General features: G+C 43.4%; 1 protein-coding gene across 1 annotated transcript in view; it reads left to right on the top strand.

Annotated features, from left to right (window-relative positions):
- ATXN7 (ataxin 7) overlaps nucleotides 1–13,924 on the top strand; it is a 123,157-nt gene extending 109,233 nt beyond the window's left edge. Inside the window, 5 exon segments of the mRNA XM_038740426.1 lie at nucleotides 3,993–4,273; nucleotides 5,164–5,374; nucleotides 5,703–5,824; nucleotides 9,085–10,027; nucleotides 13,831–13,924. Of these exon segments, the coding sequence (XP_038596354.1) occupies nucleotides 3,993–4,273; nucleotides 5,164–5,374; nucleotides 5,703–5,824; nucleotides 9,085–10,027; nucleotides 13,831–13,848 (1,575 nt within the window). The 3' untranslated portion in view covers nucleotides 13,849–13,924.
- The last annotated feature ends 12,419 nt before the right edge of the window (nucleotides 13,925–26,343 follow it).

The raw sequence follows: 26,343 nt of genomic DNA, 5'->3' as shown, positions 1-26,343 counted from the left end.
GATAGCATGTTGAGGAGAAGGGGGTGGTCCACAGTGTCGAAGGCAGCTGAGAGGTCGAGGAGGATTAGGATAGAGTATGAGCCGTTGGATTTGGCAAGCAGGAGGTCATTGGTGACCTTTTAGAGTGCAGTTTCCGTGGAATGTAGGGGACGGAAACCAGATTGGAGGGGGTTGAGGAGAGAGTTGGTGTTGAGGAATTCGAGGCAGCACGTGTAGACGACTCGTTCAAGGAGTTTGGAAAGGAATGGTAGGAGGGAGATGGGGCGATAACTAGAAGGTGAGGTGGGGTCAAGAGAGGGTTTTTTTTAGGATGGGAGAGACATGGGCATGCGTGAAGGCAGAGGGGAAGGAATGAATGGAGAGTGAGCGGTTGAAGATGGAAGTTAAGGAGGGGAGAAGGGACGGAGCGAGAGATTTCATGAGATGAGAGGGAATGGGGTCAGAAGCACAGGTGGCTGGAGTAGCACTTGAGAGGAGGGAGGAGAGCTCCTCTGAGGATACTGCTGGGAAGGATGGGAGAGTAGCGGAGAGCGTTGATAGCCGGGGGGTTGGAGAAAGGGGGGGAGTGACTTTGGGAAGCTCAGACCTGAACTCAGACCTGAAGCTCTAAAAGCAGAGAGCTCATATGAGGTACACTTAGTCTTAATTTAGATATTGGAATTGGGCCATGTTCCGTATTTTGTGATCACAAATAGTGAATAGAAACCAAATGGGCTTCTGAGTGCTTTGGCTTTGTTTTCTCTCTGATCTTTGATGCATGTATATTTCTTGTGGATTATTACCTATTTTGAGAGCTGCATAACCCATGAAAACTTTGGATGCATTATATATAAGTACAATATTGTTTTTTGCTGCTCTAAAGATTTCATTTGAGGGGTTATTTGGATTAAAGTGGTTTTTTTAAAAGTTTTAAAATAACTGTTATAAAGTGATTCCCCAATTCCAGAGATCCCTGCAAAGGGAATGGAGGGAGGGGACAGCACCAGTGCTACGTACTTGAGATGCAATTGGGGGAGCTGGATTGGTGGCATGGAAAGTAGCAAGAACTGAAGAATGAACTAGAGCCCTTGATAGGTGGAGGAGCAGAGGAAGAACACTGCAAAAGCACAGTAGTCTCGCCTATGGGGACTATTCAGTCTCCAAGACAGAGGAAAGGGAGGTGGGGGAAGAAGAAGGGGTGGGGAGGAAAGAGAAAGGGGAGGAGCTATTCTGGCTTGGAGGGAGGAGATGGAGCAACTGCAAGCAATAGACTTGGCAGAGCTAAAGGGACATAGATGATTTGGGAGCGGTTTGGAGTTAAACCCAAATTAATAAAACAAACAAATCTGGGTGGAGGAACTGGAGCAAGAAAGGGTAAAGCCCTAAGAATCCATACTTTACGTATAGTTAAGTAGGCAGAAGAGGATAGTATTCACAAGGTTAATACATTTGCATATTTTTGAGAGCATGGGCCTGGGAGTCAGAGGACCTGGGTTCTAATCCAGGCTCCACCACTTGTCTACTGTGTGACCTTGGGCAAGTCACTTAACTTCTGTGCCTGTTACCTCATCTGTAAAATGGGGATTGAGACCATGAGTCTCATGTGGGATGTGGACTGTGTTCAACCTGTTTAGCTGGTATCTACCCCAGCACTTAGTATAGTGCCTGGAGCATAGTAAGTGCTTAACAAATACCATTTTAAAAATGCTCACTTTATGGTGCAGCCAAATTCATTAGCAAACTGAATACATTGGATGTACCACATTGCGAGCCCCCCCGCCCCAAGGGCCAGGAACCGTGTTTCATTCCTACCTGTGCATTTTCTCTCAGCAAACACTATCACTACTGCTACTACTAAATAAGGAGGAAATGTGTTTTTTAAATGTTTTGTTCTGCTTCATATTTTATGATGTACTTTAAATGGAGTTTGAACAGTGTATCTTAAGTTCATCCCTGATTTGTGAAACTGGTACTTAAGGGATGAAAACTACATTGGGTAAAACCATCTTCACATCCGCTACCAGCTCCATCACTATGTTTAACCATCATTGAAGACATAAGCGCATATATATTTACATGTGATTTACATGTTTACATATTTACTTGTGGCTCAAGTCTTTTCATGTTTTGATCACCTTCCATGGCCTTCCTTTATTCCTCTATCAAATTATCTGTTGAATTGGTGACCCCAGTGCCCCTAATAATATTGATGGTGGTATTTATTAAGCACTGACTAATGCAAGCACTGTGCTAAGCACTAGGTAGATAGATATAAGGTAATCAGATTGGACCCAGTCACTGTTGCAAGGAATCACACACAGTACAAAAGGGAGGCAGAGCAAGTATTTTATAGATGACACATCTGAGGCCCCGATTGATTAAGTGACTTATTCAGGGTCACATGGTAAACCTAGAAAATGGTAGAGGTGGAACCAAACACAATTCTCCTGACTCCCAGCTCCATGGTCTTTTTCACTGGACCATGCTGCTTCCCTAAGGCGCCCAGTTTTTTTTTTACATGGAGCAAGCTCAGTTGTGTTTGAACCTATTAATAAATTAAGAAAAATTTCAAGTTCGTAAAAATAATAAAATGCCACAAGGCAACTTTATTTTTCCAAGACAATCAACATTGGATTGAAAATATGGCATTCAGTGCTATGATGCTGCATATTTTATCAGTCTCCTTCATCACATAAAACTCTCCCCATATTCTTTCTTCTTTACTGCTTTAACTCACCTGCCTAGTAATTTAGAATCTCGAGTTAGAGCACAGGCCTCGAAGTCAGAAGGACCTGGGTTCTTATCCTGGTTCTGCCACTTGTCTGCTGTGTGACCTTGGGCAAGTCACTTCACTTCTCTGTGCCGCAGTTACCTCATCTGTAAAATGGGGAATTAGACTGTGAACCCCATGAACCGTCCCAACCTCTTCTCTCTCCCTACTTCAGTCCATACCTCACTCTGCTGCCCGGATTCTCTTTCTACAGAAACGTTCTGGGCATGTCACCCCCCTCAGAAATCTTCAGTGGCTGCCTATCAACCTCCTTATCAAACAAAAACTCCGCACTCTTAGCTTCAAAGCTCTCTGTCACCTTGCCCCTGCTTACCTCACCTCCCTTCTCTCTTTCCACATCCCAGCCTGCACACTTCACTCCTCTGATGTTGACTTTCTCGCTGTGCCTCATTCTTGCCTGTCCCTCCGTTGACCCCTGGCCCATGTCCTACCTCTGGTCTGGAACACTCTCCCTCCTCAAATTCGCGAAACAATCACACCTCCCCCCTTTAAAGCCCAGACTAGGCCTTCCCAGACTAAACCCCCCTTTTCTTCAGCTCCCGTTCCCCTCCGCGTCACCCCCACTCACTCCTTTTGCTCTACCCCCCACCCCCCCCCACAGCACTTGTGTATATATGTATCTGTAATTCTGTTTATTTATATTAATGCCTGTTTTACTTGTTCTGATGTGTATATATATCTATAATTACATTTATTTATAATGATGCTATTGATGCCTGTTTACTTGTTTTGATGTCTGTCTTCCCCCTTCTAGACTGTAAGCCTGGTGTGGGCAGGGATTGTCTCTATTGTTGAATTGTACTTTCCAAGCACTAAGTACAGTGCTCCACACACAATAAGCGCTCAATAAATATGAGTGAATGAATGAGTGTGGGACAGGGACCATGTGCAACCTGATTAGTATGTATTTATCCCAGCGCTTAGTACAATGCCTGGCACATAGTAAGCACTTAACAAATACCATAAAAAAATGTTATTCATGTAATTGCAGAAAGACATAACCACAGATGATGATGATGATGATAATGATAATAATTGTGGTATCTGTTAAGTGCAAGTGCTGGGGTAGATATAGGATCATCAGGCTCCACATGAGGCTCACAGCCGAAGTAGGAGGGATAACAGGTATGGAATACCCATTTTTCAGATGAGTGAACTGAAGCACAAAGTTAGGATCATCAGGGACTCAGAAATTTGTATCTCTCTGCTCTTTGATTTGCAGACACATTCCTTAACCCAGAGGAGAGCTGTGCAGGGCCGAAGAAAGCGATTTGATGTATTGTTAGCCGAGCACAAAAGTAAAACCAGGGAAAAGGAATTGCTTCGACATTCGGACCAGCAGCAGCAGCAGCAGCAGCAGCAGATGCCACCTCTCAGGGAACCACATCCCTCCCCTTCTAAGACGTCACAAGAGCTGCACCCAAATGCTCACGGAGTGATTCCTTCCGAATCAAAGCCTTTAGTACCTAACAAACCCAAGCCTCATAACCCCAGTCTTCCACGGTGAGCTGTGCAGATGACTAGAGAATGTGATCAGTCCACAGACCTTTTTTTTTTTTTAGACCAGTCTTCTCCAAAAGGGCCGATAAGCAGTAAAATAAATGACAATTAGCGTTCTTCACTATTTTCTGTGCATAAAATGTTAACCGCCATAGGTGAATTTAATATTGATATGATGGATATTGGACTGAAGCAGCATCCCATCTGTCTCTTGCAAGCCAGAAAGGTTGTAAATCCTTTGCGGATCAACCATTTCCAGGGAAAATTAAGGGGGGAAATTAATGTAGCTTTGTAATATGTGTTTAGGGTCCATCTTTTGTCCTTTTTTCCGTTGGGATTTTGGGCTGGGATATTCAAAAGCTGACGTGGAAGAGGGAAGGTGGGTGGTCACAGTGAGGTTTCTCTTGAATTATCTGAGACAGCACAGTTTCAGAGTCCCTTTTTATAGCATAATGGACTTGTTCATTTTCCTTGCTGATGAATAGCTGGCCTACCAAACTCTGTCTATGATATTTAACTGTCTGTTTTCAGTAGCATTTATAGAAATACCCAGTTAACACCCCAAATAAACTATTAAACCTACCCGAATCACGAGGACAAGGTGTGTATTAACACATGCCTTGTTTCCTTTGTGTATATGCCGGGCCCCTATAGTCTAAATGAATCGGTTTCTCTCCAAGTAGGGAGCGAGTAATGCCCTTCTACCCAAGGCTAGATCAAGCCTACCGTGTGGCATCGGTTAACTTTTCCTATAATTCACTTAAATACGGCCTAGAAATGAAATAATAATTTTGGTATTTGTTAAGCGCTTACTATGTGCCAAGCACTGTTCTAAGCGCTGAGAACTGTTTTAAGCACTGATCTGACTCATCACCCACATTTTACTTATCAAGGCCCCCAGGCTGTTCATCTCAATACAGTGGGAACATCCCTACTGACTCTCCATCAGTCCATGAATCTCCCCATCCTCCCATGCCTGCCACTGAACCAGGGTCTCGGATATCCAGTGATGAGGGAGAAGGTGATGAAAAAGGTGATGAAAAAGAAGAGCCTGTTGAAAAACTGGATTGTCTTTATGCTGATCATCACCCTCAGCCAGCATCTGTAAGTTCCAAGGCAATGTCTTGTTTTTAAATGTATGGTGGGGAAGACAGTAATGAGAATATCAATGAGGCAACAAAGCTTCCAGAGAATAAAGCGGCATCCGGCAGCAACCCAAATTCTGCATTTAGTGATGACGGTTTGGTGAAGATTTTGTGCTTCTCCTTATCTTATACCAGGAGGAGTTCTTCTTTGCATGTCGAAGGCATTCTGAAGCCTGCAGCAGCAGTAGTCCAACCCAAAGCCTTTATTTGATGATCTCTCTTAAAATATAAAAACTTTTCTTCATTGGGAAAATTTCAAAGTGTTGAATTGCCTGTCTGTCTTCCAGTTTTGCACATTTGGGAGTCAACAGATTGGAAGAGGTTACTATGTGTTTGATAAGAAGTGGAACCATATCCGATGTGCCCTTAACTCCATGGTAGACAAGCATCTCAACGCCCAGATGTGGAAGTGAGTAGAAACCAAGTGCTCTTTCATCCATTGATTTTGATTGAGGTCTCCTTAGCCCCAGCTTTGTATGCTTTTAAAATTATTGTTGCTGTTGGTTCTCACAGTGGTGATTGTTGTTAAACTTGCAGTAATTCACAAACTACAAAATCAGTCCCGAACAATTAAGAGTTGACTGGACCTATCTTTGCCTTGTCACCTACTGGACAGACTATCTGCTCTGTTCAGGAAGGAAATCTTTGACCTTTCGTGTTTACCTTAAAGGGTGTCTTATTCTTAAAATCTTTGAACATGTGTTATGTGGACTTCAGATGTCTTAATCAGATCCACTGACTGGGCATATCAGTTTACCCAGAAAGGCTCTAAAGCTTTCAGAAATCGGCTTTTCAGTTTTTTGTTTGTTCTGCCAGTCTTCCTGGTAGACTGTAAGACTTGGACCTCTTTGTTTTATTTGTAATTATCCAAAGTGGTCCTAACCCTGACTTGGGCTAAGTTGACTATGAGTATGCTGACTCAACCCAGTCAACCACAAGAAGTTATTAGTCGCTTTTTGTGCCAGATTGGCCTTCTGCAAGATTATTCCCTTTGAGAGCCTGGAAGTGTCTGAAAAAGCCAAGTTGTCCTATAAGAAGTAAACTGTAGTGTGAAAGCTCCTTGTGGGCTGGGATCATGTCTGTATACTCTATTGTACTGTACTCTCCTAAGCGCTTAGTACAGGGCTCTGCACACAGTAAGCACTCAGTAAATACCCTTGATTGAATACTTGATTGACATAAGGTAAGCTCCTTGTGGGCAGGGAACTTGTCTACCAACGCTGTTATATTGTACTCTTCCAAGTGCTTAGTACAGTGCTCGGTACATAGTACATCTGCACTGTACTAAGCACTCAATAAATACCATTGATAATAATAATAATAATCATTATGGCATTTGTTAAGCGCTTACTATGTGCAAAGCACTGTTCTAAGTGCTCAGGAGGATACAAAATGATCAGGTTGTCCCACGGGGGGTTCACAGTCTTAATCCCCGTTTTACAGATGAGGTAACTGAGGCACAGAGAAGTTAAATGACTTGCCCAAAGCCACATAGCTGAAAAGTGGCAGAGCCTGGATTTGAACCCATGACCGCTGACTCCCAAGTCCATACTCTTTCCACTGAGCCATGCTGCTGCTTCTTGATTGATAAGGTGTAAATCAGTCGAGCTTGCTTAACCATCTACCTGTCCTTGTGATAGGTAAAAGGAAAGAGGGGGAGAAATGCCTTCACCATTGGCTCCTTGGTAAAGGACATAAACATCCCCTGTGGGGTCAGGAGCTGTTTTGATGACTACAGAAAAGGAATTGGCACTTAGAAATGGGCCCAAACTAGTAGCAGTTTCAGCCCAAGTTCTTGGAAGTGTGGGATACAATACAAACAGCAGTTTTTTTGTTTTGTTTTGTTTTTCGGGGGTGGGGGTGGGTGAGGGGACAGGGGAGAGTGTTCTCCAGTTTTAAAGTGAGCATCCTAAGCAAGGAAAGCTGCCCTCAAGAACTTGTGGTTGCTGATGACTAAGCCCCTTCCCAGAGACAAGAAGAACTCTGACCATTGTGCTTAAGAGAATTACTCAGAGTAATCTGGGTGTGGATTTTTCTAGTGTCCTAACTTCTTTAGACCAGCTAGAACCGTATCTGGATGGGCAGCAGTGTTCTGTGGAGTTCCTGAGCTAGACAGCGCCGTGACATTTGGGGATAGCTGTTAACCTGCAACAGGGGAAACTTGAATTAGGCATAAGAATGAACTTCCCAACTAGATTATTAATGATGGTTTGTTAAGCACTTACTGTGTGCCAGGCACTGTACTAAGCACTGGGGTAGATATAAGCAAATCAAGTTGGACACAGTCCCTGTCCCATGTGGGGCTCCCAGTCTCCATCCCCATTTTACAAGTGAGGTAACTTAGTCCCACAGAAGTGAAGTGACTTGCCCAAGGTCACACAGCAGACAAGTGGTGGAGCTGGGATTAGAGCCCATGACCTTCTGACTCCCAGGTTCATGCCCTATCCACTAGGCCATGCTGCTGCGTTTCAAAACTGAAACGGGTTACAGGGAATAGGTGTGGAGTGTCTTCCTCAGGAAGTGATCTACTCTACCCTAACTGATTTGATTTAGCTGCCTTCCCCCTTGAGAGCGGAAGGATGAACTGGGTGGCCTCTCAAGGACTCTTCCAGCCCTGGGATTATTTTTGAAGTGCTTGAATGTGACAGCCCTTTTCCCCCCATCCCTGTATGTCCCAAGGAAGGGAAAGCAACACTTTCTCCCAGCTCACCCAAGGGTGGATTTTTGTAAAATCAATTTTAAGCAAGGATAGGTCTTTAGAATTGAGGTGTCTGGTACTGTCTTTCCTGGTTTGCATCGTCCCCTGGGGCAGATAGAGAACATTTCTATTGAAGTCATTTTCAGGCAATGGCAAGGTGAGGGTTTGTGGGGTGGGGAGCCCCTTATGAGCCACACCTGGTGGCACTTTTTAGGATCTGCTCACACAGCAGTGCTGATGCTGTGACCAAAAAAAGCTTTCTAAATTGTTTCGCTTACCTTTTCTCAATTCAGAAGGTTGGCAGGATGGACCATTGAAAGATTTTAGGTCATATTGCATAATGCAAGAACTGCAGGGTGGGAATATGATGCCTCATCTACCTGAGTAACTTTTGTTGTACTGGCTGGTAATTCAAGACTTGTAGAGTTGGCCTCGGGTTTGAAGATGGCACAGCCGACGGTAAGCCTGAACGTGAGCGTCCTTGCAAGGAATGTCTTGCTTGTCCACTTGGTCTCGGAAGAGGCAGAAGTGCACCTTTTCTGGCCTCTCGCCCTCCGGGTGAACAGGGCTCAGACACCAGCGTGATGAGGGGAAAGGTCTGTCCTCCCACCAGCAGATCATGTGCTTGCATTGCTTGGGCAGTAGCGATGGCTTGAGCTTAGCCCAATCCGCCCTAGTGCCCAGTGGCGGGCATCGGAAGTTAGCCGGTAAGGAGAACGGGTGCCGTCTGTGGTCACAGAATCCCTCTGAGGCCGCCACGGTAGCAGACGACACCGGGCCCTCACCCGCCCAGCCCGCCGTTGTCGAGTAGGATACTCGTAGTGGCTTAGTGTAACGGCCATGGGGTTCCTTTCCACTGTCTTATGAAAACTTGGGGAAAATCCAAAGTAAGAAACTCATGCAGAATGGCCCCTTATGGGGAAAATGCAAATGCAAAAGAGAATCATCCATTACCTTTTATCTCTTTCTAGGAAAATTCCTCCAGCACCTAGTAATGCCGCCTCCGTACGGGTTCCTCACCGGACAAATCTCATGCCGATGTCTCAGTGTGGTGTCAGCACCCCAGGTTCTCTTTCATCGTCCACAGTTGCATCATTTCCAGGGCTGATTTCCCCATCCTGTGTCTCTCTGAATAGCAAATCGATGCCACCACATGGAACTACACTAAGTGCATATCCTGCTGCTTTGAGTGCAATGGATCCTGTGTGCAGTATGCAATCAAGACAAGTGTCTTCATCCCCCACAACACCTTCAGTGCTTTCCTCAGTACCTTCACCTATGTCCAGAAAACCTCAAAAACTGAAATCCAGCAAGTCTTTTAAACCTAAGGAGTCTGCTGGTAGCAGTACTGACTGTAACAGTACCAGTAGTAGCAGTAGCGGCTCAGGAAAGAAGCGCAAAAGCAGTACCCTGTTGTTAGCACATTCTTCTTCCTCTTCTTCTCATTCCACAGAGTCCTTTAGGAAAAACTGTGTGGTGAACTCTGGAAACTCTGGGACCTCCTACCATTCTTCAGTGACATCTTCGTCCCATAACGTTGGTCTCAATTGTATGACTAATCGCGCTAACTCTGTTAGCCTTAGACATGACCAATCAGGGAGGGGCCCTGCCGAATCGATTAAGAGGATGAGTGTGATGGTGAACAGTAGTGATTCCACGCTTTCCTTGGGGCCGTTTGTTCATCAGTCCAGTGAACTGACTGTCAATTCGCACAGCGGTTATTCCCATTCACATACTCCTGTAGACAAACTCGTAGGAAAGAAAAGAAAAGGCTCACCCAGTTCAAGCAGCATCAACAACAGTAGCAAAACCCACAAGGTTGCCAAATTGCCATCTATGAACAATGTTCACCCGAAACACAGTGGCGCCATCCCAGGGACACAAGGACTGACTAACAATTCTCTTCTTCATCAGGTAGGAAATGGATAGATAATAAATTAGTACCGTGTCAAGGTTCCTCCACTTCCTCACTGTAGTCAGCTCTTGCACGGGCACACGCTCTGTCCCATCACATTTGGTTTTCCAGAGCAAGGCGGGCACGGTGTTCCAAAGTTAGGTTTCTGACCCTGGTTTGGGCTCAGGGAGGGAAGGCTACGGTAGCCGGGGCTCCCTCGCCCCCATTCCTAGAGTTGGAAATGGGGGTGCCGGGTAGTTGCTGCCAGATCCCCAAACTCTGGGCAGGAGGTGGACTGTGTTAGTCCTCCTCTCACCTAGAATTCACACAGCTGCAGGGGAAGCCAGGCTCATCTAGGTGCATTTCTGACCTTAGGGTGGGCTCCAGTGCATTACCCGCGAGCCATCCCAGAATCAGAAATGAGACCTGACCCACCAGAGAACCGTTCTCCCTGAATGTTCTGTTCCTTGTTGGCAGTTGGCAAACAGGGAATGTGTCTTTTTTGGAGGTTACCTTGTAATTGATGGAATTTATTGAGTGCTTACTATGTGCAGAACACTGTACTCAGCACCTGGGAGAGTACAACACAACAGAATTAGCAGACACGGTCCCTGCCCATTACAAGCTTATGGTCTAGAGGGGAAGATGGACATCAATAACCATTGAATTTGCCACTACTCACCTAAAGTTTACTCATCGCTTTGGAGAGCTCGTTGTTCTTTTTGAACACTTTGCAAAGACAAGGGCTTAAAAGTCTTCCTGGCCGACCCATTAATCCTTGACAGAGGGGCTAGTAGTGGCAAAAGGGAGAGTCCTTGCTCTTTTGAAGAAAAAGTATGGAGTCGGTTTAAATAGGTGTGGCTTGAAAGCTTATATGTGTACCAACAGTGCAGTTTTGAAGGGTTTCTTTTAGAAAAGGGATGAGAAGCTACTTCTTTGGGATGAGAAAACTCCTTGAAACTATTGAAAGACGGGGATGCCGAGAGCACTCAGTTCTATTTATCATGAAGGTTTGCATTCTCGCAGAACCTGTGTTAAGGACAGTACCCATGGTAGTAATTCCCATCTCTAATGCCACACAAATGTGCATGACCATGTCTTCCCACACTGCAGCATGCTGTATCAAAACAGGCTCGCGGTGTCAGAAGAATGTCCCTCATTTTTCCATCGGGGCCTAGCTTTTTAAAACTGATAGGGAAAACGTGTTTTGGCAGAACTGAGGGCAGTCGGTTGGAATGTTGAAAGTGCAACAATGGCAAATCAAAATTTTTGAAGTGATTCATTCCAGTGAAGCTTTTTTGAAATGTTTTCCTGGGCCAAGCTTTCATATGACCTTAAAAATTTAGATTCTCAGTCTTGCCCTCACAATTTGGAATGGTTTTAGTGTGGGCAAAAGGTAGAATTGAGCCAGATGCAATTAAAGATTTGAAAGCATGCTTAAATTAGGGCAATATCAAAGTACTTTGAGGCCCAATTTAACAGAATGAATAGCAATGATTAAATGGATGTGTGTTTTCTTATTCAGGATAATCATATCCATTGTTCAGTGTCTTTGTCTTTCCACACCTACTGCCAGTGGCTGTACCCTTTTCTGCTGTAATTATTTCTTTAGCCTCCTTTTCCCTGACTTTCTGGCATTTTTCTCTCCTCTTCCCATTCCAATCATCAGGATTCCTCTACTCATAACTGGGGATTTTACCAGCAATTCCCAGCACAGCATAAATTGCTCACTCGTGAGGGATGTGTGGCCCACACAGCTTTTTGAGCTGAACTCCCAGCCTGGGTCATCCCAGGTCTCCTACAAGACCTGAGTTTTCCATCACAGCTGTAAGACCTAACATAGTGGCTTTCTGGCCTGGTAACCCTTTGAAACCGGTCCCTTCTCAGGTCTTATATCTCTCTTTCTCTCACTCCCCCACCCCCCCAAAAAAATCCCTGTCCCCTTTTCTCCTCCTCACTCAAAATGAAAAATTGGTACCTATGTTTCCCAGAGCTGTGATTTAATACTGGGACCTTTCCAAGTACTTTCTTCAAGTACCTTCTTCTACTTAGGCATCAGCACGGCTTAGTGGAAAGAGCATGGGACTGGGAGTCAGGAGACTTGGGTTCTATCTGACCCCGCCATTTACTTGCTGTGTGACCTTGGACAAGTCACTTAACTTCTCTGTGCCTCAGTTTCCTCGTGTGTACAATGGAGAGTCAATATGTGGTATTCCTCTCCCTTAAACTGCAAGCCCCATGTGGATCAGGGACTGTATCTGTATTGGATCTACCTCAGTGCTTGGCAGTAGGCGCTTAACAGATACCACAATGATTAATATTACCTTCATACCCTAATCAATATCTAGTTGTGTTGAAGTGCATGACCTTTTTCTCAGTGTTAAAGGTCTCCAGTTAAAATAGATGGTTAAAGAGGAGGCAAAGAGATGATCTTTCAACTAGCATAGGTGTTCAACCAGCAGCCCAAGTGCCCCGGAGATTGGTGGTGCCAGCAGCAACATCTGTCTCTGCTGAGCCGCAGGAAGTAGAAGCAGGCGAGAATGGAAAGGACTCATCGCTGTTACCACCTCCGTCATCTCCCCAGAGTGCATGTCTTCCCTGGGGACCCAGCAAGAAGCAGCCCCACAGCTTTAGAAGCATGAACTCAGGGGAGGTGGTGCCAGCAGGAATGGTTTCTATTCTCACTTGCTGGGGCTGCCAAGCCAGCTAATGGACTATTCCCCTTTGACCGAGGGAGGGCAGAGAGTGGACGTGACCCTTCAGACCAATCCTTGAGGTCACAGGGGCGCAGTTCCTAAAAGAGTAAGAAAAATCACCAAACAGCATTTTAAACCTTGAATGGGAGCTCACCTATTAGCCAGTTTCCACCTCTTCCATTATCTAATCTCTTGGTACATCCATGTCTTTGCCAGGCAAGAGAGAGAGCATTGAGCACTTGAGTTTTGGATAGGGTGCCTTCATGATATGATGAAATGATCACAAGGGAGTTAGGGGATAACAGAGAAAGTCTTGTGTTCACTTGCTATAGTCCACGTTGTGGGAAGGGAGCCTGCGTCTCAGGACAAAGGAAGTAGCAAGCTGCGTACTGTTTTTTGTACCTAGCTCACATTTGTATTGCCAGTGAAATTTGAATTTCAGAAACAATGTTTATAGACAGTTGGGCACAATTGGCCAAATAAGTAAGAACCAGATAACTCTGTGTGAGTTTGAACTTCATGCTGCTTGGGATTTTCAGTCATAAGAACTAGAACAGGAAGGCATTAATGAAGTATAAGGTGTGGAAGAGCAAAATGTAGTGTAGTGAACTTTAACAAGTTCAAAGATGTATTTTCAAAATCTGAACTGTGACTGTTTCCCCTCTGAAACTCCTAAATGTAGCAAATCGGTGCGGGTGGGGGGAGTGGGGAGGTGCAGTTATCCAAAGGGTGGACAAAAATGACCAGGAAGGCCAAATTACTCCAGGGACTCAGGCTATGACTTTTCTTACCTGCCTGGGTCTTTAACAATGTTAGCATTGTTTCTGACCATTAAGACCTCATAGTGTGCATAGGTTCCCTTGGACTAGCAATGGAATTAGGTAAACTAGCAAGTAGTAGTTATGTAATCTTTTTCATGGGTCTAGAAACCCAAAATGGTCTCAGTCTTAGCCCAGAAGAAAATCTTTAGGAGCCATTCAGCCAAGAAAGATAGAGGGGCTTTCGAATCTGGAATTCCATGAGTCTAGGAGCGTTGGACCACATTATCACCCCCAAATGTTCCCTCTGATATCTCTTGCCTCAATGTCCTTGTTTTAATGATCTTTTCCTCTCGTTCTTTTTGGCAGCCAAAGGCACGGCCATAGCAGCTGGAAATACCACAGTGAGAAAAGAACTGGACAGTTTTCACTACAAGTAAAACCTCTATCTGGCACTCTGGACTCCACGATGCCTTTGAGTTTATCCCAGCTGCCCATGGTCCTCAGGTCTAGAACTCTTCTGGACTGCTATTTTAATGTAGAATTTCCTGAACCCATGTCTGTAGCAGTGAATATCTCTTAATAGACACTGGATCAAGTTCAGCCACAGAATTGCTTTTGTCAGTGTTAAAAGTGGTCTGGACTGCTTACTACAATTCTGTGAGATTTTCCTTGCAGGAAAAAAAATCATATTGCCACTATTTGACATAGAATGGCGGGGTAGAAGAATGTGGTGGGATGAACATTGTTGTAGATTTATTTTTTTTATTTTATTTTATTTTTTACACTGATGTCTTCTGTAGGTCACTAACCAGCAGTTAGGCAAAATGAGTTGAGAAGCCTTCTAGGGGAATCACAGAGTTGGGCACAGTGAATGAACCTTTCCAGAAGGGACTAAGGCTTTAGGATTTTTATTGCAGTGTTCCAGTAATGGAATACAAAAGGGTAGCACAACTCAAAAAGACAAAACAGCCTATACTCTGTCCTGCCTATTTGCAAATAATTTGGGATAAGAAGCTGCCAGGAGTTGTAACTTTTAAAAGTTTGTTTGTTCGAAGCCACTGATGCCCAGTAAAAGGACAATAAAGTATTGGGGGGTGGGGGCGGGATACTTTTTATGAGGCAAAACATTCTATAGATTTTTTGAAGATGCAGATTAATAGGAATATAAAAATGTTAGTTTTGATAAAAGATAACCAAATGCAAAGAATTAATATGGGGAAAAATATCAAGATTTCCAAAGAAATGTTATTTCTCAAAGGGTAGAATGATCCATTAAATCCATATGCCAAGGGAGATTGGCTTGTCCCTCCCAGAGAGCCTCTTTCTTTCTAAGTTGCCTTTCTAAGATAAAATTTTGAAGAGGCAGAAAGGGGGCTCTCACACTAAAGATGTAAAATATTTTCTGAGTGAGTCTCAGCAGGGTCAGTACTGTCCTAAACTTTCCATATTTGAATACTATACTGGAAATCTGTTTTCATAAATTCAGCCTTGAGAGAGGTGAGTGAGTGTGTGTGTGTGTGTGTGTGTGTGTGTGTGTGTGTGTGTGTGTGTGTTTTGCTTCTAAGGATATTGTTGGGGGGGGGCGGGGAATTTTTAAACGTGGCAAAAATCATCAGCCGAGTATCATTCATTTTTGAGAATGCCCATCTTGCTCAGAAGTTGTATAATACATTTGGCTCAAGGCAGCCTCAAAACAAAAGCCTTAAAGGGCTTAATGTTGTCATTATTCAATGCTTAGGAATCTAAGTGGTTTAAATGACCAGGCCCTACATATGCGGTATTGTTGGGAATCAATCAATCAGTGGTATGTATTGAGTGCCTTCTGTGTTGCAGAGCACTTTGCTAAATGCTTGGGAAAGTAAAGTCCAACAGAGTTGGTAGACTTGATCCCTGCCCACAAGGAGCTTACAGTCTAAAGGAGCAGTAACTGTTTGTTGAAGTACTCCTATCAGGTGCCCAGAACCTAATGATGTATTCTTCACTCCCCCCCCCCCCCCCCCCCCAATCTTTTTGGGGTCTCCCTCAGAATTGTGTTAGGGAACTTCAAGCCAACAAGCTTTGAACAAGTTCTCTGTCAGTTTATTAATGTGAATTTGCTACAGAATGCTTATAAGGAGTTTATGGAATAGTGACAATAGCATATTATGCAGACACTTTAGTTTTACACTTACGTAAAACGTGAACTTTTGAAGGGAGGTAATATAATTCCTTCACTATACAATCAGTGATGAAAAATGAATAAAAGGAAGAAGGTTAGCAAGAAATGCTAGACAATTGAAGTGTTATTGCTGGAAGAGAGCAAAAAGAAAAAGGGGCATGTAATGTTGAATCCAAATCACTGTTAGTTTTTGGCTGCAAAGTGCAATTCTTCTTATGTGGGTAGGCTTCAATTTAGTAGTGGGACTGACAATAAGAAAATGAGTTGATTTTAAGTGATAGATTCATGAAAATAGTCTGAAAAATCTACTTGATGGCAATTTCAAAACATTGTAGCTATTCATAAAAACAAATGTTAATTGCTTTTAGGTTTTCCAAGACATTGGAAATAGGAGTTTAGCCTATTTTTGAATACTGCCTGCCACATATGCACACTTGTTCGACCAGTGCTGTCATATTGAAACTGTTTTTGAAGCTTTCATTTTCTCATACAGTTCTTTCAGATCTAGAAAGAGTTAAGACTATTTAAGATTCAATAGCACAAGTACCTTTCGATTTAATCACCTTGTAAAACCAAATTTGCAGTGGTTGTTTTGTTTCTAGACAGATTTTGGTATTAATTTAAAAGTGACTACTTTTGTATTCTTTGCAACCGAAGTTTAACAACTCCTGCAGTTTTCTTAACCTGTAAAAAAAATTGCTGCAACCATGAACAAAGAATTATACAGAAACCTACTTTTATATCTTTATTTTGGAATTTCTTGTTCTATTATAAATATTGAATATCCCTATTTCAGAAGACATATTTTGTTAAAATTGATTGTACATTGAATATGTATTTTTGCACAGGCCCTTTTTTCTTATATCCATTTTTGGTACAATTGAAATCTAGTATTTATTGACTAAAAAAAACTAAATACCTTTTTATAATTTGAAGTGGTTCACTGCCAAGCCAATAGTACTAGATCCTGCCTACATTAAGGGACACCTCTGTTTCTTGAAAGTTGATGTCCCTTGAAACGTCTTGTGAGTGGATTTGTACAAATTAAATGGGCATTGCTTTTTATTAGTTGCCCGATTTCCCAGAAGACTACATTTAGCTGACACACTGCTTGTCTTTTGTTAAGTTTATGGTGGGTGGATGATTGTGTGTGTGTGTGTGTGTGTGTGTGTGTGTGTGTGTGTGCTTGTCATGTGACTGAAAATTATTGGAAAAACTGAAAGTGCCTGATACCTAATTTTAAGCTTGGACTGTTGAGACAGATTCTCCCTAACAGACTTGAATGTTTAGTTGAATTTTTTGGAGCTTGCTTTTTCTACCTTAACTTTTTTGTTGTTGTTGTTTGTTTGCTTTAATTTGAGAGAAAGAGTTCAAAAATGATCATTTTAGGAAGTGGTTTAAAATAAGGCCTCTTTTGTTCAAAGTGTCCCAGCTGTAATGTGTTGTCCACTAATGCCAAGGGTTAGGGTTCCTTTCAGCCAGCATTTTCACTCAGAATTCAAAATAGAATAAGTAAAAAAAAAATTTTGTATTCCAAAAGCCTAATACAAAAAATACCTCTGAGAATTTTGTAGACAATTGTATGATTTGACAGATATACCATACAAAGCAGTTGTCTTCCTGTAAGAGTTCTCTTGCCAAGGAATCTCTCTTATGTCTCTCACTTGGTCTGTCCTGGGGAAAGGAGTTGAGCTTAAAATCATTGTTAAAAGTTTCATTGAGCAGAAAATTATCATTTTTCCATTCTGTGCAAAAATTATTTTTTCAGATCCTCTAAAATGAGCACTACATACTGTCAATGTGAATGTAGGGCCTTGAAAGCATTTTGCTGTGTTGTGAGCCTGGTTCTAAAAGCAATCTCCTGTGTAAAAATGTGTGAATAGTTTGATCATTTGTATACATAATCAAAGCATCTCAGCTGGACTTTGTGTTGGCTGCTGTTTAGAACATGAACAAATTTCATGGATAGAAAATTACTTTGAATATTTAAGAGAGAAGAAATATATAGTCTATTTGTTTTGTAACAAGTTCCTGTAAATAAAATAATTTATACTATTTATAAGAAAAGGTTGTGCTTTGCTTTATGAAAAATTTGTTGAACAAACATGTTACTAAAATAGGCAATAAAATTAGGATTTCTCAATAAATAAGCTTGGTTGCATAAAATTTTAACTGTTTCTGCTTCATTATCATTAAACATCTTTCACATGTTTAGCTATTTTAAAAGGATGAATTATTTTCATTGTCTGCTTCAAACATAGATGAGGCCCATTTTTCAAAATTTGCCCCTTGGAGACCTCATTCACTTTCATGGCTTCAACTACCATTTCTATGCAAATGATTCTCAAATCTCCCTCTTAAGCCCTGATCTCTCTCCTTCTCTGCAGTCTCACATTTCCTCCTGCCTTCAGGACATCTCTACTTGGATGTCCCACAGACACTGCAAACTTAAAGTGTCCAAAGCAGAGCACCTCATCTTCCCACCAAAATCTTGTCATCTTCAAGCTCTCATCCTATCCCGTCTGGACTACTGCACTAGCCTTCTCTCTGATCTCCCGTCCTCGTGTCTCTCTCCACTTCAATCCATACTTCATGCTGCTGCCCGGATTATCTTTGTCCAGAAACGCTCTGGACATATTACTCCCCTCCTCAAAAACCTCCAATGGCTACCGATCAATCTGCGCATCAGGCAGAAACTCCTCACCCTGAGCTTCAAGGCTCTCCATCACCTCGCCCCCTCCTACCTCACCACCCTTCTCTCCTTCTACTGCCCAGCCTGCACCCTCCGCTCCTCCACCACTAATCTCCTCACTGTACCTCGCTCTCGCCTGTCCCGCCATCGACCCCCGGCCCACGTCATCCCCCGGGCCTGGAATGCCCTCCCTCTGCCCATCCGCCAAGCTAGCTCTCTTCCTCCCTTCAAGGCCCTGCTGAGAGCTCACCTCCTCCAGGAGGCCTTCCCAGACTGAGCCCCTTCTTTCCTCTCCCCCTCGTCCCCCTCTCCATCCCCCGTCTTACCTCCTTCCCTTCCCCACAGCACCTGTATATATGTATATATGGTTGTACATATTTATTACTCTATTTATTTATTTATTTATTTTACTTGTACATTTCTATCCTACTTATTTTATTTTGTTGGTATGTTTGGTTCTGTTCTCTGTCTCCCCCTTTTAGACTGTGAGCCCACTGTTGGGTAGGGACTGTCTCTATGTGATGCCAATTTGTACTTCCCAAGCGCTTAGTACAGTGCTCTGCACATAGTAAGCGCTCAATAAATACGATTGATTGATTGATTGATTGTCATCGTCATCTTCAGTGGTGTTTACTGAGAACTTACTATATGAAGAGCACCATACTAATTGTCTCCCCCTTTAGACTGTGAGCTTGTGGTGAGCAGGAATGTGTCTGTCTGTGTTATATTGGAGTCTCCCAAGCACTTAGTACAGTGCTTTGGCACACACAGTAAGCGCTCAATAAATATGACTGAATGAATGGGACTTTCCCCTCACTGTAGATAGATAGCACCACCAGCCTCCCTATCTCACAAGCCCATTTGTTTCCCTGCCACCCCTGCACCAGCCCCCTAGCACTTATGTACATGTCTGTAATTTTATCTATTTGTATTCATGTCTGTCCAAGACTGTAAGCTTGTTGTGGGCAGGGAATGTGTCTGTTGTTGTAATGCACTCTCCCAAGCACTTAGTACAGTGCTTTGCATGAAGTAAGTGCCCAAATACAATTGAATGCATGCATGCATGCATGAATGAATAACCTTGGCTTTATCCTCAACTCATCTCTCCTTCAACCCACATATTGTGTCACCAAATTCTGTCAGTTCCTTCTTCACAATATTGCTAATATCCACCTTTTTATCTCTATCCAAATTGCTACCCTGCTGAGCCAAGCACTTATCCTTTTCCCACCTTGATTACTGTATCTGCCTCCTCTCTGACCTCCCTGCCCCTGCCTCTCCCCACTTCACTCTGGTGCCCAGGTCATTTTTCTACAAAACATGTTCTGTCTACTTCTTCCCTCTCTTCAAGAGCCTCTAATGGTTGCTCAAACACACCCACAAACTCCTTCCCACTGCCTTTAAAGCACTCAATCAGCTCTGCTCCCACCGTGCCTCACTGATCTACTACTGCCCAACCCGCATACTCCACTCCAGCTTACGTACTATGCCCCGATCTGGCCTATCTCTATATCTGGTCTACTCCTTTCCCATGTCTGCCCGCCCCCAGCCTGAAACTTCCTCCCCATCCATATTTACCAGATCACCACTCTCTACACCTTTAAAGCATTATTAAGGTCACATCTCCAAGCGCTTAGTACAGTGCTCTGCACACAGTAAGCGCTCAATAAATACGATTGATGAAGAGACCTTCCCTGACTAAGCCCTCTTTTCCCTGACTTCCCCTTCTGCATCATCTATGCACTTGGATCTCTACACTCTTGGGGCACCTGATATTCACCCCACTCTCAGCCCCACAACCCTTACCAATAATTTATATTTATGTCTCTGTCTCTAGACTGTAAGCTCACTGTGGGCAGGGAACATGTCTACCACCTCTGTTGTACTCTCCCAAACACTTAGTACACTGCTCCCTCTGCACACAGTAAGCACTCAATAAATGCCACTGATTGTAACAAGATAATTCAAATATCCTAATCAAAGCTCTACTTGCAGAAAATGCTGTGTGTTTTGAGATCTCTTCACAGTGCCTGGCACAAAAAAAGCGCTTTTAACAAATACCATAATTATTTACAAATTCAACTATTCAAAAGCCTCTCTAACGTGATACTTTTACAGTGAAACTCTGAAATCAGCCAGTCAGTTCTTCAGAACGAACTTCCTGGGAGGATTTAGGTTGTTTGAAATTAACCAACTTTGTCATCATAGTGGAGTTGAATCAAATCAATCAATAGTATTTGTGTCTACTGTGAACTGAGCATTGTACTACACCCTGGGGCAAGCACAATAGCTGACATTATCCCCACCCTCAAGGTTCTTGGTACATAGCTCTTAAATACCAGTCATTCTTAATACTAAGGTGCACGGTCTGAGAGAGTCAATACCCCACCACCAAGTGAGCTTAAAACCATCCCCAGATCCACAAGCAACTTAACAGTCCTTATGATCTGACTCTCACACACAAGCCAGCTAAAATTAGGAAGACAATGCTAGGGCTTTGTTGATGCAGGGTGGTAGAGGTCAAAAACACTAATAGTGGTTGCTTCAAACCTTTTTCACAGCTACTGGCTTTTCTTTTCTCCCCCTTCCCTCCTCATTGGCTTCAGGGTGGCAGTGGCATAAGAGGAAAGGGCCAGGTGATGGAAAAGCAAAAATCATGGCTAAGTTCTGACATCAGGATTCCCAAGATAGAGTTGGAGACACTATTTAATCACTCAAGAATATTTATTGGGTGCTTACTTTGTGCCCAGCACTGTACTAAGTGCTTGGGAGAGTACAGTACAACAGAGTTGGCAGACACATTCCCTGTCCACAACAGTTAGTTGCATGTACCTCCAATGGTGCACCCATTGTCTCCCTTAACATTGGGTTGGCACACCTACTGTAAGGCTTGCCCTGATAGCGTCTTCAACCAGAAATTTCCTTTAAATTTGCTATATTCAGACCTAACCCAGCAACATCCCTTTGCTCTAGTTTTTGTGGGAAGTATTACAGACTAAAGTCACTGGTAAAGGAAAAAAAAGACAAGATCCTACCAAGAATGTTTCAGAATAAAGGAATCTAAGTAAACAGATGGTTTGAAAATAATTGAAGAGTTACAGAAACTTGGGAGGTGTCCACTGAACATCCTGTCGATCCTCTATAGTAGATACCACAAGTCAGTTTTCACCTGATCTGCTAATAAATTCAATCCATACTGAATTAATGGAAAATAAAAATAGCTTTGCACCACACTGCAAAGAAAAAAGCAGGCAAGGCACAGATTGCAATTTGTTTGGATCAGGAATGTATGGAGGAATATGTAACAGGTATCTGCTAATCACCAATGTAAAATCACTGCAGTGGAAAGAAACCTTGAAAGATCATTTGCTTACCCCTTCTCTAGAGGCAGGTGAACAATTAGTCAGACCGGGACTGAGGGTTCTCCAGGGATGAAGATGCCACATATCTTCACCTAGTAGCTCATTCCTGTGTTATAATCATAAGGAGAGATAGTCAAATCCTTATGTCCAACTAAAATAGCTCCCGCATTTATTTAAGCCCATTTCTTCTTCTTTGGTGTTTGGTGGATGTGAACAACACCCATGTTTGCACCTTCTTTTTAAAAAACCCTTAGGACCTGGGATCTAATCCTGGCTCTGCCACTTGTCTGCGGTGTAACCTTGGGCAAGTCACTTCACTTCTCTGTGCCTTGGTTACTTCATCTGAGAAATGGGGATTAAGACTGTGAGCCCCATGTGAGACAGGGACTGTGTCCAACCCAATTATCTTGTGTCTATCCCAGCGCTTATTACAGTGCCTGGCACATAGTAAGTACTTAACAAATTATATATGTAACTTATTATATATGTAACTGTAAAATATGTACAGGTATATACACATATACAGGCACACATTTGACAGTTATTAGGTCAATCCTTAACCTTCTTTTGAGGCTAAACTCCATAACAGATTTCTAGAGGGCAAGTTAAGGAAATAGAGACAAAAGTTTAGGATGTTGGATGGTACATCCCTAAAGGATGCATCCCTGCCCTTTCACTTGGATTTGCACCATATATTCACCCCTCCCTCAGCTCCACATCACTTATGTACATATATATTATTTATATTAACATCTGTCTCCCCTTCTAGACCATAAGTTCATTCATTCAATTGTATTTACTGATCGCTTACTGTGTGCAGAGCACTGTACTAAGTGCTTGGGAGAGTACATAATAACTATAAACAGACACATTCCCTGCCCACAACAAGCTTACAGTCTTTGGGGAGGGGTGGGGGGGGAGACAGACATTAATATAAATAAATTACGGATATGCTCATAAGTGCAGTGGGGCTGGGACGCGGGGAGAACAAAGGGAGCAAGTCAGGGCAATGCAGAAGGGAGTGGGAGAAGAGAAAAGAGGGGCTTAGGGAAGGCCTCCTGGAGGAGATGTGCCTTCAATAATGCTTTGAATGGGGGGAGAGTAATTTGTCTGTTGGATTTGAGGAGGGAGGGCATTTCAGGCCAGAGGTAGAACCTGGGTGAGGGGTCAGTGGCAAGATAGGCAAGATTGAGGCACAGTGAGAAAGTATGCATTAGAGGAGTGAAGCATGCAGGCTGGGTCGTAGTAGGAGAGTAGCGAGGTGAGGTAGGAGGGGGCAAGGTGATGGGGTGCTTTAAAGCCATTGGTGAAGAGTTTTTGTTTGATGTGGAGGTGGATGGACAACCATCGGAGTTTTTTGAGGAGTGGGGTGACATGTCCTGAATGTTTTTGTAGAAAAATGATCCAGGCAGCAGAATGAAGTATGGGCTGGAGTTGGGAAGAGGCAGAAGGCTGGGAGGTCAGCAAGGAGGCTGATGCAGTAATCCAGGTGGGATAGAATGAGTGATTGTATTAAGGTGGCATCATCAGCTTGGATGGAAAGAAAAGGGCAGGTTTTAACAGTGCTGTGAAGGTGGGACCGACAGGATTTAGTGATGGATTGAATATGTGGGTTGAATGAGAGAGAGGAGCCAAGGATAATGCCAAGGTTACGGGCTTGTGAGACAGGAAGGATGGTGATGAAGGGAAAGTCATGGGGAGGACAGGGTTTGGGTGGGAAGATAAGGAGTTGTGTTTTGGACATGTTAAGCTTGACGTGACGGGAGGACAACCAAATAAAGATGTCTTGAAGGCAAGAAGAAATGCGAGACTGCAGAGAGGGAGCGAGTACTAAGCGCTTAGTACAGTGCTCTGCACATAGTAAGCGCTCAATAAATACGATTGATGATGAGATCAGAGCTGGAGATGTATATCTGAGAAGCAGCATGACCTAGTGGAAAGAGCACGAGACTGGGAGTCCAAAGGTCATGGGTTCTAATCCTGACTCTGCCACTTATCTGCTGTGTGACCTCAGAAAAGTCACTTTACTTCTCTGGGCTTCAGTTCCCTCATCTGTAAAATGAGGATTAAGACTGAGAGCCCTCTGTGGGACAGGGACTGTGTCCAGACGAATTATCTTGTTTCTACTCCAGCGCTTAGAACAGTGCCCGGCACATAGTAAGCGCTTAACAAATACCATATATTATTATAATTATATTTGGGTATCATCCACATAGAGGTGGTAGTTGAAGCCATGGGAGCAGATGAGTTCTTCAAAGGAGTGGATGTAGATGGAGAATAGAAGGGGACCCAGAACTGACCCTTGAGTGACCCCCACAGTTAGGGGGTGGATGGCAGAGAAGGTGTCCAAGGAGATTGGGAATTAACAGCCAGAGAGATAATAGGAGAACCAGGGGAGGACAGAGGACAGCTCATTGTGGACAGGGAACTTCTCAAATCTGACAGACAATTCCTCTCCTGCTCCACACTTCGAAGCTTTACTGAAGGCACATCTCTCCAAGAGGCCTTCTCTGAGCCCTTCCTTTCCTCTTCTCCCACTCCCTTCTGTCACCCTGACTTGCTCTCTTTGTTCTTCCCCACTCCCAGCCCCACTGCACTTATGTACATATCTGCAATTTATTTATTTATATTAATGTCTGTCTCCCTGTCTCTAGACTGTAAGCCCGTTGTGATCAGGGAACGTGTCGGCAAATTCTATTGTACTTTTCTCTCCCAAGCACTTAGTACAGTGGCCTGCATATAATAAGTGCTCAATAAATACAATTGACTGATTGATAAAGAGTAGAATGCTTGTCAAGGAGGGCAGGCGACCCATGGCTCCTCCAAGCATTCCATTGCTATTGTCAGTCACTTGTCAGCTGTGTAACCTTGGGCAAGTCACTTAACTTCTCTGAGTCTCAGTTACCTCATCTGTAAAATGGGGATGAAGACTGTGAGCCCTACGTGGGACAACCTGATTACCTTGTATCTCCCCCAGTGCTTAGAACAGTGCTTGGCACATAGTAAGCACTTAACAAATACCAACGTTATTATTATTATTGTCAGAGACAATTTACTGGGTTGAATGGACTATTGGTCGGACCCAGTAATGACAATGCTCAGATTCTAACCAGTCTCCAATATTACACTGTGAATTCTCTTAGCTTCTTAACAACCCTGAACCTCAGGTCTTTTCCTTCCTGATTTTTTTAGTTTGTTTTGTTTTGATTTTTGTCTAGACAGGCTTCCTCCATTCTGCTGTTAGCCCTCCAGTGCCCTGTGCACTTCCTTAAGCCTGTCCCTATTTTATTACATCCTGCTTTAAGATCATTTTTCCAATTAGTCTCTGAACAACCCACCCAATCTAGGAACATCTGCAATCTGATGAGAAAGCTCTTGGTGCCTTTGTCCATACCATAAAGATAGTCCCCACAGCACTTAGGTACATATCTTTAAATTATATATTATAAATTACTTATATTAATGTCTGTTTCCCTCTATTTTTTATAGTATTTGTTAAGCGCTTACTATGTGCCAGACACTGTAGTCAGCGCTGGGGAAGATACAAGTTAATCAGGTTGGATGCAGTCCATGTCCCACGTGGGCTCACAGTCTTAATGCCCATTTCACAGATGAGGGAATGGAGGCACAAAGACGGGAAATCAATCAATCAATCAATCGTATTTATTGAGTGATTATTGTTGCAGGGCACTGTACTAACGCTTGGGAAGTACAAGTTGGCAACATATAGAGACGGTCCCTACCCAACAGTGGGCTCACAGTCTAGAAACAGAAATGACTTGCCCAAGGTCACACAGCAGACAAGTGGTGGAGGCGGAATTAGAACCCAGGTCCTTCTGACTCCCAGGCCCATGCTCTACCCACTAGGCTGTGCTGCTTCTTTGACTGTAAGCTCGTTGTGGGCAGGTAATGCATCTGCTAACTCTATTGCATTGTATTTTCCCAAGTGCTTAGCACAGTGCTCTGTACAAAGTAAGCGCTCAATAAATACCACTGATTGATTGATAGTCTATAGCATAGTCCAAGAACCGATCACTATAGAACTGATGGATTCCAAGCCACTGAGTGCCTACTGTGAGCAGAGCATTGAACTAAGTACTTAGTAGAGTATGATAGAGTTACTAGACATGGTCTCCTACCCTCAGGGAGCTCACCCTTATTCTTTATCTTTTCTGTTTTTCCACATTATCCTATTGCTCTGATAAGCATGCTGGGAATTAGGCAGCTGGCCCCAAGCAATCTCTTTCCTAAACTCTCTGTTGAGGCTTCCATGTGTAAAAAAAAACAAATGATCTCTTCCCCTTCCCACCAACCCCCACCTATCCACTCTTTTCCTGGAGTTCCTGGGGACTGTTCCAAGTTCCCTGGTTGACTGACCTCTTTCATCATCTCTGGATCTCTAGCCAATTGCAAAAGGAAAAGAAAAAAAAGATAATGCTCTGAATGACTTGATTTATGGAACACTGATAATTTACTGTGAGGGAGTCTTTTCTTATGATCCCTAGGCTCTACAAATATACAATAATAATAGTGGTGATGATGAGGAGGATGATAAGTGCTAGGGTAGGAACAAGATAATCACGTCGGACACAGTCCCTGTCCCTCGTTTGGCTCACAGTCCAAGTGGAAGGGATGAGGAAATGACAGCCCAGGTAAGATAAGTGACT

Source organism: Tachyglossus aculeatus, chromosome X1 (genome assembly GCF_015852505.1).
Source record: "Tachyglossus aculeatus isolate mTacAcu1 chromosome X1, mTacAcu1.pri, whole genome shotgun sequence".
NCBI lineage: Eukaryota > Metazoa > Chordata > Mammalia > Monotremata > Tachyglossidae > Tachyglossus > Tachyglossus aculeatus.
The sequence above is the reverse complement of the archived record's forward strand: the minus strand, read 5'-3'. Positions and strand labels throughout refer to the sequence as shown.